This window comes from Hemiscyllium ocellatum, chromosome 3 (genome assembly GCF_020745735.1).
Source record: "Hemiscyllium ocellatum isolate sHemOce1 chromosome 3, sHemOce1.pat.X.cur, whole genome shotgun sequence".
Classification (NCBI taxonomy): domain Eukaryota; kingdom Metazoa; phylum Chordata; class Chondrichthyes; order Orectolobiformes; family Hemiscylliidae; genus Hemiscyllium; species Hemiscyllium ocellatum.
Window position 1 is genome coordinate 106,335,946 of NC_083403.1, and position 16,343 is coordinate 106,352,288.

A 16,343-nucleotide genomic window follows, 5' to 3' on the forward strand; every position below is an offset into this window, starting at 1 on the left:
CGAGACGCTGAGCAATCTCCCTGTCTGGTACAGTACAGGTTTGGTGTGAGTGAATCACTGATTCTATAGCAGACCTGACCCGGTTGGCAATGGCCTTTGACAGGATTTTGTAGAACACATTTAGCAGTGAGATTGGTTGCCAATTTCTAATTTCCTCCATCTCACCCTTCTGCTTGTAGAGGAGGATCATAATAATTTTCCTCATGGAACCTTCCAGAAGAATAATGACATACATCTCCAGTAGGTCCTGGCCAATCAAGTCCCATAGAGCAGAATAGAGCATGACTGTTAATCCGTCACTTTGAGGGATTCTAAGGACTCGAGGGCTTTCGGCAGCTTGTCCAGGGATAGCAGCTGATCAAACCTCTCCCATGTGCTGTTGTCTAAGAACTCCGTGATAGAAGACAGGAACGACTGCGAGGCTGCGCTGTCAGTGGGTTTCGTGTCGTACAGACTGGCATAGAAGGATTTGCTGATCCTCATTATGTCAATCTAAGATAACGTTATCAAGTCATCTTCCTTCAAGTTACTGAGCATGGAGCTCTCCTTCTAGAAGAAGGAATGTGAGCACATTTCATCCTCTCCATGGAGCGGACCCCTGACCATAAGATGCATCCTCAGTGTGAAGGCAGGGGTATGGTGGTCAGGCCTACTAATATGGTCACAGACCAATGTCCATTTACAAAGTTCACTGATGACACCGCCATAGTTGGTCAAATCTCAGATGGCGATGGAACAGATTACAGAAGGGAGGAGGAAGACCTGGAAAAATGGTGCACTGAGTACAACTTAACTCTCAGTGCTGGCAAAACCAAGGAACTCATTCCCTTTTGGTTGGATGTTATTCATGCTTCCCTACACATTAACAGCACAGAGGTGGGACAAGTGGAGTGTCAAGCTACTGAGAGTGGTCACCAAAAAGCTTTCTTGGCCTCTTCACGCAGATGCACTGGTTACAAAGGCCCAACAACGTATCTTCTTCCTCAGGCAGCTGAGAAAAGTTGGCATGGTGGCTAATATCCTTACCAACTTTTATAGGTGCGTCATCAAGAGCATTCTGTCTGGATGTATTACTACCTGGTATGGCAACCGTACCATTCAAGATCGGAGACGGTTACAGAGAGTGGCAAACTCGGCCCGTACAATGACAAAGGCCAACCTCCCATCTGTACAATCCATCTACAAGGCCCAGTGTCAAGAAAAGGCTGCCAGCATTCTCAAAGATCCATCACACCCAGGCAATGCTTTTCTACAACTTCTACCATCAGGGAGAAGGTACAGAAGCCTGAACACACGTACCAGTTGGCTTTGAAACAATTTCTACCCTACTGTTGCTAGAATACTGAATGGACTCAAACTCTTAACATTTGCCTATACCTGTGTTTTGCCTTTTACTGTTGTTTACCTATTATTTACTTATCTATGCTATTTAGATGTGATCTGCCTGTATTGCTCACAAGACAAAGCTTTTCATTGTGCCTCGGTACACGTGACAATAAATTCAATTCAATTCTAACTGACAGCTACATTGCTGAGAGCGAGGTCTAGTAAGTTTAACCTCTTTATGTTCTGTCACAGAGCCAGTATGCAACTACATCCTTAAGGATCAGGCAGTGCACTCAGTAATGGTGCAATCAAGCCACTCTGGGTGATAGACATTGAAGCAGGATACATTCTGTGCTCTGGTTGCCCTGAATGCTTCATCGAAGCAATGCTGAACATTGAGGAGTCGTGATTCGTCGGCTGACAAAGGGTAGTCATTAGCACAAGGATCCCTTGAGCGTGAACCTCATGGCATGAGATTTCCTACAGTCTGGGATGGACGTGGTGGATCCCCAAGGCATCTCCCTCCCAATTGTACAACCTTGTGGAAGCTAATACAGGATCTGTTCAAAATGGGAAAACACTCAGAGCACACACACAAAGATAATATTTTGATTTTCAAAAAGCTCAGCTGAAAAGATTACGAACACAGTTAAATCTTAGACAAGTGGAATGAAAAGTAAACAACAAGTGAACCAAATTACATCAAGGAAATTCACATTCCGATTTAAAAATCAAATTTCATGTCTTTACTTTCATATAGTGTTTTCCACATGGATATATATGCATATCTAGAATAGAAATTACATATAGAAGACACTAGAAACATACCATGCTACTAACGGCACTGTTGATTGCTGTTCTCTAGAAACTAACAAATTATAGGAACCAAAAAGGGAATTTTTTTTAAAATCACTGATTATTGAGCCCTTATAATACTTTGCTTAAATTTAATTCAGTCATTAAATTATTTACATTGAAATATCCAAGAACTCTTAGACACAAAATGTTGTATCAGAAATTCACAAGGTCCTCACCATCAAGTTCACAAAAATGGTCTTGTGCATCATCATATCTTGCCCAATCAATGAAAGCTTTCTTTGTTTGGTTACTAAGGATGAAAGAAGAGTGACTTGATAAAGGAATACAAGCATTATCAATCAAGTACCATATTATAATTCTACCATTTGTATTGTTATGGGCTAGGCCAGACCAGTCATAACGATCTTAAGCAGGCAGCCCAGGCCATAACTTTGCAATTTGTTTTGGTAAGTGTAGAGTGAAAATTACCCAGAGTAAGTTAGCTAGGTTGACTCCCAGATTTTAAAAACAGACAAAAATTCATTCACAAAATTATACAATGAAACACAAAGAACAGAGTAAAAAGCTCAGTCTATCCAAACTAGACTTAATTATGCTGTTCCGAATATATGTCCCAATAAGCAAACTCCTTAAACACGGTAAAAATGAAACAAAGGCTTATAGGTCAAAGTTAGAAGGGCAAAAGGAGAGAGGGAATCTAGCAGCCTATTTCCACAGGCTGCAGCTGAACTCCCTAACTAGTTCTGGACTGAAGTACTCAGCTAGAAAGCTGGCCACACCCAAGCTTTCTTGAGTTATACAAGCTTTGGCCTGAAGACTCATCTGTTTATGTGTAAACAAAAAGACTTTTCATCTCTGTACCAAACCCAGCCATTTCGGAGCCCGACCTGTTTGCGACCACTCAACAAAAAAACCAAGGACACAGTATCCTTTAGAAAAGAAACAGCTTTTAGAAGAAAGAACCAGCTTTGTGAGAATATATAACAGTATCCGTGGCGTTGATAGATTGCTTCTAACGTTGCAGAATTTGATGAATGTAAGTTTTTTGTTTAGAAAGTACTTTTCCAAGTGTTGCTCCCTTACAAACTTTAGAAGCTTACTCCATAGAACTACCTAAAAACGGTCAATTGAAAGCAGAATATTGTTCAAGAAGTAATTTATAAAATCTCAAAGTATATTTGTGGACAGGAAGCATGTATCTTATGGGAAATATTTCAGTAACATGGATAAAAAGATATTGAATGTCAGAGGCAATGACAGAACTGTGGATTCAGCGATGGCTAAGCAAAATTTTGAATGTAACATTAAATACAAATTAACAGTAAATTAAACATTAGTACATATCCCCTTTAAATGGGCACCATTTACTGCAGATGGTTTATAATGCAGAGTAATGCCAACAATTATGACAAAGGACTCTCCTGCTCAACCTCTTCCCTCAGTTTAGTGATGCCTAAGTTAAATCATCAATCGTTTCACTCATGAAAAGCAGCTCTATGGTAAAGTAGACCTATGACAACTTACTTCTTGTTTGTTAAATATAGGACAGAGAAGCAGACACAGATGGAGCCGAAGGAAAAGTAGGAATAAGATAGGAGAAGATCAAAAGGTGGTGATGGTGAAAGGGCATGGAGAACAGGAGAACAAAAAAGGAGACAAAAACTCAATGATGCTTTAAGCACAAATATGTTCTGCAAAACCACTTTCCTGAATGCGCCAATCTACGTTGGGTGACTTTGAATTTGTACAATGTTGTTCACCAATACGAAAAGTGAGGACTGACAGTAACAGATGCATGTTTCCTCCAGGCTCCCTTTCTCCAATAATATGCAAGAAATACTGTTTCAAGAAAAAAATATTTTCCTTAAATCTAAAATATATTTAAGAAGGGTGGTAAAGACAAGCCAGGGAACTATAGACCGGTGAACCTGATGTCAGTGGTGGGCAAGTTGTTGGAGGGAATCCTGAGGGACAGGATGTACATGTATTTGGAAAGGGAAGGACTGATTAGGGATAGTCAGCATGACTTTGTGCATGGGAAATCATGTCTCACAAACTTGATTGAGTTTTTTGAAGACGTAACAAAGACTGATGAGGGCAGAACAGTAGATGTGATCCATATGGATTTCAGTAAGGCGTTCGACAAGGTTCCCCATGGGAGACTGATTAGCAAGATTAGATCTCATGGAATACAGGTAGAACTAGCCATTTGGATACAGAACTGGCTCAAAGGTAGAAGACAGAGGGTAGTGGTGGAGGGTTGTTTTTCAGACTGAAGGCTTGTGACCAGTGGAGCGCCACAAGGATTGGTGCTGGGTCCTCTACTTTTTGTCATTTACATAATTGATTTGGATGCAAGCATAAGAGGTACAGTTAGTAAGTTTGCAGATGACACCAAAATTGGAGGTATAGTGGACAGCGAAGAGGGTTACCTCAGATTACAACAGGATCTGGACCAGATGGGCCAATGGGCTGAGAAATGGCAGATGGAGTTTAATTCAGATAAATGTGAGGTGCTGCATTTTGGGAAAGCAAATCTTAGCAGGACTTATACACTTAATGGTAAGGTCCTAGGAAGTGTTGCTGAACAAAGAAACCTTGGAGTGCAGGTTCATAGCTCCTTGAAAGTGGAGTCGCAGGTAGATAGGATAATGAAGAAGGCGTTTGGTATGTTTTCCTTTATTGGTCAGATTATTGAGTACAGGAGTTGGGAGGTCATGTTGTGGCTGTACAGGATATTGGTTAGGCCACTGTTGGAATATTGTGTGCAATTCTGGTCTCCTTCCTATCGGAAAGATGTTGTGAAACTCGAAACTTGAAAACTCAGAAAAGATTTTCAAGGATGTTGCCAGGGTTGGAGGATTTGAGCTATAGGGAGAGGCTGAACAGGCTGGGGCTGTTTTCCCTGGAGTGTCAGAGGCTGAGGGGTGACCTTATAGAGGTTTACAAAATTATGAGGGGTATGGATAGGATAAATAGACAAAGTTGGGGTTGGGGAGTCCAGAACTAGAGGGCATACGTTTAGGGTGTGAGGGGAAAGCTATAAAAGAGACCCAAGGGGCAACTTTTTCCTGCAGAGGGTGGTACGTGTATGGAATGAGCTGCCAGAGGATGTGGTGGAGGCTGATACAATTGCAACATTTAAGAGGCATTTGGATGGGTATATGAATAGGAAGGGTTTGGAGGGATATGGGACGGGTGCTGGCAGGTGGGACTAGATTGGGTTGGGATATCTGGTCAGCATGGACAGGTTGGACTGAAGGGTCTGTTTCCATGCTGTACATCTCTACGACTATATTCAGGATTTGAAATCCTGAAGATCAGTTTTTTTTTTGTATCAGTGCACTCTATGCAATTATATAGCATTAAATATTCAGAATATTATCTTGATGTCTGCTGCCTCATTTGTGCTGAAATGAGATTCAGAGTTCTGACATTCCAATGTGGAACTGCAAGTAAAAGTTGCAGGACAACTAATTTTGAATTGCTCAGCAGTAAAACATTGTAACAGTACAACTCGTTCAGAACCAGAAGCTCATTTTGAGGTTGGGATGATTTGTCTCTTTGGTAGCATTTTGCCTTCTGTTTACTGAAAAAAAATTACAGTCATATAGCACGGAAACAGACCCTTCAGTCCAACCAGTCCATGTCAACCATAATTCCAAACTAAACTAGTCACACCTGGCTGCACTTAGCCCATAACCCCCCAAACATATCTTACTTATATACTTAGCTAATGCCTTTTAAACAAACATTGTAGTTGTACTCACATTCATCATTTTCTCTGAAAGTTCATTTCACATATGAACCACTGCAACAAAAAAAAATTGCCCCTCAAATCTTTTTAAAAATCCTCTTCCTCTCACCATAAAATATTGCCCTTAGTCTTGAAACTCCCCACCCAAGGAAAAGACTCCTGCCATTCACCTTTATACCCCCCTCATGATTTTATAAACCTCTCAACTTCCTATGCCGCCAAAGTCCCAGCCTGTCCAGCCTTTTCATAACACAAACCCGCCATTCCCAGCAATATAACAGCTCCTATAACGGGGAAACCGGTTCGCGATAAGATAGCCCAGAAGAAGCCTACCAACACCTTGTACATCATTAACATAAACATTCCAATTCCTCTGCTCAAAGGTCTCAGCAATAAAGGCAAGCATGCTAAATGTCTTCTTAATCAGCCCATCTGTGCGACGCAAACTTCAAAGAATCAAGTACCTGAACTCCTAGATCACTCTGGTCTACAACATCACCCAAGGCAACTACTTTTAATTGCATAGGTCTTGCCGTTGTTGGTTTTACCACAATGTATTACTGCCCATTTATCCAAAGTAAAATCTATCATTCTTCAGCTCATTGACCCAATTAATCAAGTTCTCCTCAATCTTAGATAACCTTCTTCATTGTCCACTATGCTATTAATCTTGGTATCACCTGCAAACTTACTAACCATGCTTTTCCATCTAAACTATTTACATAAATGACAAACAAAAATGGACTCAGCACAAATCCCTGTAGATCACCACTGATCACAGGCCTACAGTCTGAAAAACAACCCTCTACTACCATTCTGCCTCCTGTCATTAAGCTTATTTTGTATCCAGTTGGCAAGCTCACCCTGAACTCTAGTAAAGTCAGATTGCATAATTAGTCCATCACGCGAAACCTCATCACAGGCTTTACTAAAGTCCAAGTAAACAGTTGCAAATGTGTTGCTGGTCAAAGCACAGCAGGTTAGGCAGCATCTCAGGAATAGAGAATTCGACGTTTCGAGCATAAGCCCTATTGATGCTGCCTAACCTGCTGTGCTTTGACCAGCAACACATTTGCAGCTGTGATCTCCAGCATCTGCAGACCTCATTTTTTACTCCAAGTAAACAGTGTCAACTGCTCTGCCTCAATTGTCCTCAAAATTTGAGACACACAATTTCCCTCGCACAAAGCTATGCTGACTATTCTTAATCATTCCTTCTCTCTCCAAATACTTACACACAGTGCATATTCTACTTTTTTTTATATAAAAAGAAAAATAATTTGAGGGACTAAAGGAAGGAATTCCACAATGAAAAATCTTCAAAGAACACAAACTATTAACATCCTAACATACCTAATTGTATTGCATCTGCTTAAAGAAAAGAGTGGGCTACATATATTCCTAAACCATAACCAAGTTTTCTTAATGATTACCGCATGTAGAGAATTCCTAAAGAGTAAGAAATAGGAGCAGAGAGGTGAAAATAACTGAACTCTCAAGAAACAGAACCAGGAGTTAATGTTGTAATAACACGTTAAAACAAGTAAAAATACAAAAGGTTAAAATCACTTAAATGTGTGTCACCTCAATGTACTGTTCACAGCTCCAAGCTTATTTGCTTCCTCACAGTCTTGCAAATCTTCATCTGCATTTGCTTCTACAGAAAACTAATACAATATCAAACAAAAGCAGTAAAATTAACTGTGCACCTTAAAGTAAAACCTAAATTGACTATAATAACAGCAAAAATGGCAAATATAATAGCAGAATCAGTTTATGTGCATACTTTCATTTTAAATCAGGAAGAGTACATAACCTTTACAGGTCGAGATTCAAAGTATAAATATTCTTTGCTTATTTGGAACTTCTGTAGATTGATCATTTATTATTTTGAAAGTGTTAACAATTTATTCTTTATTGCCTTGTGTAACCAGTTCTCCAAACAGATGGTTGAGCAAAAAGCTAATTCAAATATACTTACAGAAAATATTTTCAGGTATTGACTTACTTTGTTGAAATTAGCTGCTTTAATCCCAATTGGAATCTCACTCTAAAAATAAAATCAAATGTGTGATAAAATAGATAACTTGTTGAATTGCTGATTTCAATTTGAGCAGTTCTCTCAGAAATGTCCCATAAATAACTGAATTAAAATTTTCATCCATGTGAAAAATAAATCAAAACATTACAACTTATAGTATGAAGACAACGGAGTAACCACACTCTCAAAACAAAAGACTTAGCAATAATAGAAATGTGGAAATGTTTTTAGAATGCTAGTTATAACCGAAGGAATTAACCAACGTGGCATTAGCAAAAGAAAAGCAGTTTTAAAGTTAGTTTGGAAGACTGCAGGATAATGTTACTTTTCCTTTACATAAAACTGGTATGATTATATTTAAATACATTGTTCAATTCAATTGAATTGAAGATCTATTCCAAGGACGTTTGCCAGCTGTCCTGCTACCGCCTCCTCTTCAGCTTAAATGTTCACCATATCTGCTGGTCAGCCCCTTCAAGTCCCTTTACGTTTGCTTCCTCCACGTTGCTCAATTTGGAAGCTCAGTTTCATTAATATACTATCTTCTTGCTTCCATGTTTCTTGAGCACCCAGATGGCAAGTACCAAATGAAAATCAGATTAAGGATCTGTATGGAAGGGCCTGTCGTGTGACATTTGTCAAGTGTCACTATATTCATGTGCAATAGGTAAATCTCACTATGACAGAACTGGCTTGAAGGCCTTATAAGTGCCTACTCCTATTACTAGACTTTGAAAGCTGTTGCAACACAAATACTTCAAGATGTGCGAGTCAAATGCTCCTTGGCTGAATCACATACAATTTCTATTTAATACAAAATATTGATATTACTCAGCCAACTTCTGTAAAACAACTTCAGACACTTTACCTCAGAACAAGGTTTGACATGGCAGTCCTTAATCGAGCAATGACCATCATCTAACCAGAAGGGACAGGGTCTCTTCAAATTAACCTATTGAATTGAAACATACATCGTAATTTAAGCACAGCACATTAAACTTAAATATATTGGACAACATTAGAAAATTTACAAGACCATAGGGAAACGAGAAAGGAGTTTAATTAGATAGGTCTTTCAAAGACCACCATGGATATAATGACCATTCCTTTAAGGCCATTCCAAAGTACTGAGTTAGCCTGATTGATCAGCTTAGCTCAATGGTTAATGCTTGCAAGTCCAAGTTAAAGGGTTTTAGGCTCAAGTTCCACTTCACAGATGTAAGTATAAAGGAGACCTAGGTTAACACCCCCCTCAGTCCCAGGTTTTTGACCCAGTCACAGCAAAGGAACAGCAACGTTATTCGAAGTCAGGGCAATATATAACTTGAAAGGGAGCTTGCAGTTTGAGGTGTCCCATTTGCTGCCTTTGTCCTTCTAGGTGGTGAAGATTTGGGTTTGGAAGTTTAGCTCTTGAAGGAGCCAAGTTAATTCATTGCACTGCATCTTAAAGATGTGCACATTGTTGTTACGGTGCATCCCTCACTGTATCTTCCGAAATCTCTAACAATTAAAATCATTCAGTGGAGGAGAGAGTAAATGCTGAAGGTGTTCAATATTTGACAATCAAGCATGACAGACAAAGTTATAAAAATGAGGTCAAAAATATTTTTCCATTTTGTTCATTCCCTCACCATCTGCTGCTCAGCCAGTGCTACAACTAATGTTCTTTAGGACTCAGTCAGTAGTGCACCACTAAGCCTCTCTTGGTGATTGATAATGAAGTCCCCCACCCACAGTATATTTTACACCACTTTCACCATCATAGAGTTCCTCCAAGTATTAAATATGGACGAACATAGATTCTTAAGCTGAGGGGAGAGGGCAGATGGTAATCAACAGGAGCTTTCCTCAACCATATTTAACCTGATGCTATGAGACTTCATGCTGTCCAGAATCAATTTTGAGAACTTCCACAGCAACTCCGTCTACAACTGTATTGCAGTGTGTCACAACCTCTGGTGGATCTGATCTATCTGTAGTATAGGACCATCACCAGGTCTGGGTGTGTCCTGTCTGAGACACATCTGGCCAGTATGATTCCGGGAGAATGACATTGGCTATTGTTTGACTATTCTGTGCAGAACTCTTCCAATTTTTGGCACACGACAAGGTTATGTGGATTATGGTCGTCTCTGATGTCTCAGACTGGTCTGTCTGGTTTCATTTCTTATGACAGATTTTGTGAATGTGAGATACAACTGAATGACTTTCTAAGTCAAGAACATTGATGTGCATCTGGAATCACACGTAGGCCACACCAAGTGACAATGGGAGACTTCCCTTCCCCAAAAGGGCAAGCATGTACCAGAACGGCTTTTACAATAATCAACAATGGTTTGATGATCACAATTCGTTAATAAATTTGGATTTAAGAAAACCAGACTAAAACCAAATTTCATCACCCTCATGATGGGATTTTAACCCACACACTTAACTGCATTAGCCTAGCTCTCTCGATTAGTAGTCCAGTGGCAATACTACCATTTACTTCAGAACGTACATTTAACATAACCAGTTGAAGGATTAGCAGGGAGTTCAGTATGCTTGACATGTAGAACTCACCACCTGAAGGGGCTGAAGATAACACAGGCTATTTACATATTACACAATTTGAAACAATTATAAACATATTGCAAAAACGTATTATTTCAACTATCCCACCACAGACCTTTACACTACAAACATAATTCCCTTCCTCATTACCTCTATAGGTTTACCTTAACTGTTTATTTCAATTACCAGTCTTGAAAGCTATCTTTTTTGGAGTATTCACACAATGGAACTCACGCTCTCAACTTCAAATCATCATCCAGGGTTCTAACCAAACACTTCTGGTCTGGAATTTTCAAACAAGATCCTTAAACTAAGGTCATCTATTTCTGAAACTTTCTGAATGAATACTTTTCTCTAACAATGGTCTTACATTTAACTCCAACCATGACTTACAAACTACAATTAAAACGATTTCCTGTAAATAGGATTTTCCTCAAAAATAAAATCCTGATCTTTCTGACTAAAGCAATTTAATGCTGTTCAATATTCACTCTGATTGTAAAATGCCCACCTATGCAAACAAATTCCCAGTAGTACTCAAGGAACTGCCTTTCTAACAGTTGTTTTAAGAAATAGTTTGAGAAATACTGACAAGATAATCATTAAACTCCCTTACACGGAGACCAAAACCAACTATTTCAAAATTCAAATTCTAGAAAAAAAAGTTTTACTTATTTTCCTATGTATTATGAAACTTGATACCACATAATATTGTGTCACAGAATGAATGTAATACTACTTTAAATCTTATCAAAGTCTCAAAAGAAAAAAACTGGTCTGGAAACTCTGATGGGAAGACAATCATAGATTTATACAACACGCTTCGGTCCAACTCGTCCACGCAGACCAGGCATCCCAATCTAACCTCGAGCCTTTTGCCAGCACTTGGCCTATATCCCTCTAAACCCTTCTTATTCAAATGCCTTTGAAATTCTGTCATTGTACCAACCTCTACCACTTCCTCTGGCAACCTGCTCCATACATGCACTACCTTCAGCATGAAAACGTTACCACTCAAGTCCTTTTTACATTTTTGCCCTCTTACCTTAATCTAATGCACTCTTGCTTTGGATTCCCCAGTCTAGTTAAAAGACTTTGGCTATTCACCCTATCCATGACCCTCATGATTTTATAAACCTCTTTATATGGTCAGCCTCCAGTGTTCCAGAAAAAAAAACCCAGCTTATTCAGCCTTTTTATAACTCAATCCGTCCAACCCTGGCAACATAGTCGTAAATCTTATCTGCACCCTTGCATTTAACAACAGTTTCTATAGAAGGGAGATTAGAACTGTGTGCAGTATTCCAAATGTAGTCTCAGCAATGTCATGTGTAGCTGGAATATGATGTCCCAACTCCTATACTCAACGCTCTAACCAATAAAGGCACACGTGCCAAATGCCTACTTCATCATTCTATCTCCCTGTGGATATACTTGAAAAGTAACTATACACCTGCTCCCCAAGGTCTTTATTTAGCATCATTCTCCCAGGGTCCTACCATTAATTGCTTAAGTCCTGCCTTGTTTGTCTTACCAAAACGCAACAATTCACATTTATCTAAAATTAAACTCCATCTGCGACTTCTCAGCCCACTGGCACATCTGATCAGGATCATATTATACTTTGAGATAATCTTCTTCAATATCTACTACACCATCTATTTTGGTGTCGTCTGCTAACAATGCCTCTTTTATTCACATCCAAGTCATTTATTTAAAAATGACAAAAAGCAGTGGACCTGGCAGTGATCCTAGCAGCACACCCCTGATCACAGGCCTCGGCTCTAAAAAAAAACCCTTTACTGCCATCCTGTCTCCTATCTCCAATCCAATTCTATATCCAGTTGGCTAGCTCCCCTAGATCTCATGTGATCTAGCCTTACTAATCAGTCTACTATGCCAAACCTTGTTGAACATTTGCTGAAGTCCATATAGATGCTTACCACTCTGCTTTCAATCTTCTTTGTCATCTCTTCAAAAAAAAACTCAAATCAAGTTAGCAAGTCACGATTTCCCATACACAAAGTCTGTTTACTATCCTTAATCAGTCCTTGCTTTTCCAAGTGCGTGTAAATCTTGTCCCTCAGAATTCACTCCAACAATCTGCTCACCAGTCTATAGTTCCATTGCTTTTCCTTACAAACCTTTGTAAATAATGACGTTACATTAGTTAACCGCCAGTCTTCCAGCACCTCATCCCTGGCTGTTGATGATACAAATATCTCAGCAAGGGGCCCAGCAACTTCTTCTCTAGTTTCCCCACAAAGTTCTGGCAAAACACCTTATCTACCTTTACGCATTTTAGGACCTCCAGCACCTCGTCTTCTGCAATATGAACTCCTTTCAAGACAAGACTATTTATTTCCCTAAGTTCCCTAGCTTCCATAGTAAATACTGACATGACAAATTAGTTTAGTATCTCATGCATCTCCTGTGATTCCATACTGATCTTCAAGGGGCCTTATTCTCTCCCAAGATGCTCTTTTACCCTTAATATATTAGGAGAATCTATTGGGATTCTCCTTAGTTATCTCATGTCCCATTTTTGCCCTCCTGATTTTCTGTCTACTGCTACTGTCCTATACACTTCCAGGGATTCACTCAATCTCAGTTGTCCATATGTGGCAATATGCCTCCTTCCTGACCACAGCCTCAACTTAGAGTTATCTAGCATTCCCTACAAGTACCAGTTTTGCCTTTCACACTAACAGGAACATACTACCTCTAGCCTCTCGTTATCTCATGTTTAAAGGCCTCCCACTTCCCAACCACCCCTTTACCTGCAAATAGCCTCCTCAATCAACTTTTGAAAGTTTGTGTTTATCATTATCAAAATTGGCTTTCCTTCAATTTAGAACTTTAAGATCAGGTCAATCATTTTCCATCACTATTTTAAAGTAGAATTATGACCATTTGCCCCAAATTGCACCTCCAGTGACACCTCAGTCACTTGCCCTGCCTTATTTCCCATTATTCACAATAAGGTTTTCCTGTACACACTTAAATTCCTCCCTACGTGATCCCTTAACACTATGACAGTCCAGGTCTATGCTTGGAAAGTTAAAATTCCCTACTATTACGACCCTATTATTCTTACAGATACTGGAGATCTCCTTACCTATTTGCTTCTCAATTTCCAGCTTACTTTTTTTTGGTGGGAGTGCTATAATACAATCCCAACAAGGTGATCATCCCTTTCTTATTTCACAGTTCCATTCATATAGCATAACTCAGGTCAATGGCTCTAACAGCACAGACGGGTTGTACGTGGGCACCATGAGAAAGCCCTAACAGTTGACTTAGTAAGAAATCCATGGCAAGCTGAAACTTCTGGTTAACTAATAAACTGATTGCCCTCCTTTCCCAATGAGCACCCATTCCACCACACCAGCCCACAACATCCAAACCAGATCACACTCCTTACACTAGGCCCAACGTGACACACAATCCCAACCTCGCATGTTTTTGAGGCCTATTAAAGCCCTTTCTCCCCAGCTCAAAGAAAAAATATTGCCTTGGATCAGAACCAAACAAGAGCTGAGCTACCATTAATAATTTATTATTTAAAAAATTTTAAGGAACCTTTATATATAAAAAAACGACTGAATGCTCTTAAAACATTTTATGCAAGTTAGAGATCTTACCTTATAATATCTGAAATAATCCCTTTCTAGCAGTTGCTGTAATTTAGGGAAGATCTTGTAGCTGTTGAAATCATCAATGCTTTCTATGTCACAGAAGCAGTCATCCAAGACACCTGTCAGCTAAAACAAAAAAAGATTAGAGTTCACTTCAAACATATAAAATCAAAATATAACTTCATTGAAACATTCAAGATAGTTGCCCACTTGGTTTATTACTAACATTGAAAATGTTGGAGACATAACTGGTTGGCCAGTATCTCAAAACAGATCTTATACCTATATAAAATACTAGATATATATCAATCTTTCGGGAAATTCCAAAACTACTTTTCAGCAGTGACTCATCTGATTCTGAAATTAGACACTTTTTTCCCCAAAAATGTTTTCATAAAAGTTTTCAGCTTTGATAAATTATGATTTGGTGTAAGGGTGGTAAAGTCACACAAAAAAAAACCCAAAAAAACTTAGATGTGCCACTTGATTTGTCCCATATTATATATAATATTGGAAATTTTTACTCATTTATAATGCAACAAACCAGTAAAACTAGGCAGAAAATGGCAGCTTCATGTGCATTTTTAGTCAAGCCAGATCCTGAACTTTGAAATATTTCAATTAAATAAAAAAAACAGTCGAAGATTGCAAAAACTAATTTTAGACAACTTAAATGAAACTTACAAAAGTCTGTCGCTAGTCAAAAGGAGGGGTGTATTTTTCACTTCTGTCAAAACTACAAACTTACATTAGAGCTTCCACACAAACTAGAAAAGGGATGAAATGCACACGACCCCATTCTAACAATACAGAAACATGGCAGCAACTGGGTCATCAGCATCAAGTTCCTAAACCTTTGAATTTCTTAGTCATCGTACTCCTAAGAAAGCTGCTCCTTTTTACCATTACGCATTAGAAATGTATTGCTGCAAGGATGGTAAAGTAACAAAAATCATTACTAAATATCAAATATTTGTATTGAAAGTTATGGCCAACTCATCACAATTTCATTCAAAGTGGCAAGTTTACTGATAAATTCTTAGGGTGCTTAGCACTTTGGAACTACTCATCACACAGTGGTTTGAGCATTTCAAAATGCATCTCAATACAATATCTTTGTTCGTGCAATCAAATCGCTTGTTCTGTGCCAAAGTTGGTATATGCTTAGATGAGCTCCTCTTCTTTGATTCCTTCCCAAGAATCATAAGGATAGAACCAGGACCTACCACTGTCCCCTCAGGCCAATAAGGGATGGGTAATAAACACATTCTGCAACAACCAAAGAATGAACGATAGAAAAGAGCCCTCTTCTGTCTCCCACCATTTGTTGCTATCAGTAAGATCTCTTGTATCAACTAACTCTATCCCACTTTTCGCTGCTAACCTAACAGTAATTTATCAAATGACTTCAGGCTGCACAGTCAGTGAACACAATATTTATTCCTCTGAGGCATTGATGATCTAGAGGTAAAGATATGAAAAAAAATTAAAAGGAAAAATGGAATAGTGTTTATCTCAAAGAAGCTGGCATTCAAAACTCAGGAAGTGATGCTTTAGTAATACATTATTGGTCAGATTTCATTGCACTCAACTTTGGGCGCCAATTCTCAGGAAAAAAATATAAAGTGCAGTCACCACACAGCAGGGCTAAAGGATTAAATGGAGGACAGGTTCTGAAAACTCACTACACTTTTCATGTTTATATCATTGAGGGTAATTAAATTGAAATACTCAAAATGGCCTGGAGATTTACTACAAACATTAACAAAAATACTGTGAGTACTCTGCAGATCACGTATAGGGAGAAACAGGGTGAATGTTTAGGTCAATAACCCAGCTTTTAACAATTGGTAGCCAGAGCATATCTTAAAGAAAGGTGTTACAGTCATTGGCTGAGCTTTGCAGATGTGACCAATGCTCCAAAACATTGAATGCATGCTCCAGTTAGTCAATATTATAATACATGCATAGCAGTTTAAACTGGAAAGTCTCAGTGACTGTTTTGGTTTTACTCAAAGACATTTGCAGATCCTCTAAAAGGGATTGACCGATACAATAAATTTAATATTTAAAAGCAACTATATATAAAATCTTTGGCGACTTCAAAAGATTGATTAAAAAGTAATTTTAAGTAGATGCATCATAAAAATACTTTTAAAAAGACCAAACGCCTAAGATTGTTTTACAATTACTGTTTTTGTGCATACAT

The 16,343-nt window shown here is 38.7% G+C and overlaps 1 protein-coding gene across 1 annotated transcript in view; it reads right to left on the minus strand.

Moving 5' to 3' along the window:
- Nucleotides 1-16,343, minus strand: part of ero1b (endoplasmic reticulum oxidoreductase 1 beta) — an 82,030-nt gene that overhangs the window by 45,311 nt on the left and 20,376 nt on the right. Inside the window, exons 2-6 of the mRNA XM_060852705.1 lie at nt 14,141-14,260; nt 8,812-8,895; nt 7,911-7,952; nt 7,487-7,569; nt 2,361-2,434 (exon numbers count right to left, since the gene is read on the minus strand). Of these exons, the coding sequence (XP_060708688.1) occupies nt 2,361-2,434; nt 7,487-7,569; nt 7,911-7,952; nt 8,812-8,895; nt 14,141-14,260 (403 nt within the window). The remainder of the gene's footprint in view (nt 1-2,360; nt 2,435-7,486; nt 7,570-7,910; nt 7,953-8,811; nt 8,896-14,140; nt 14,261-16,343) is intronic.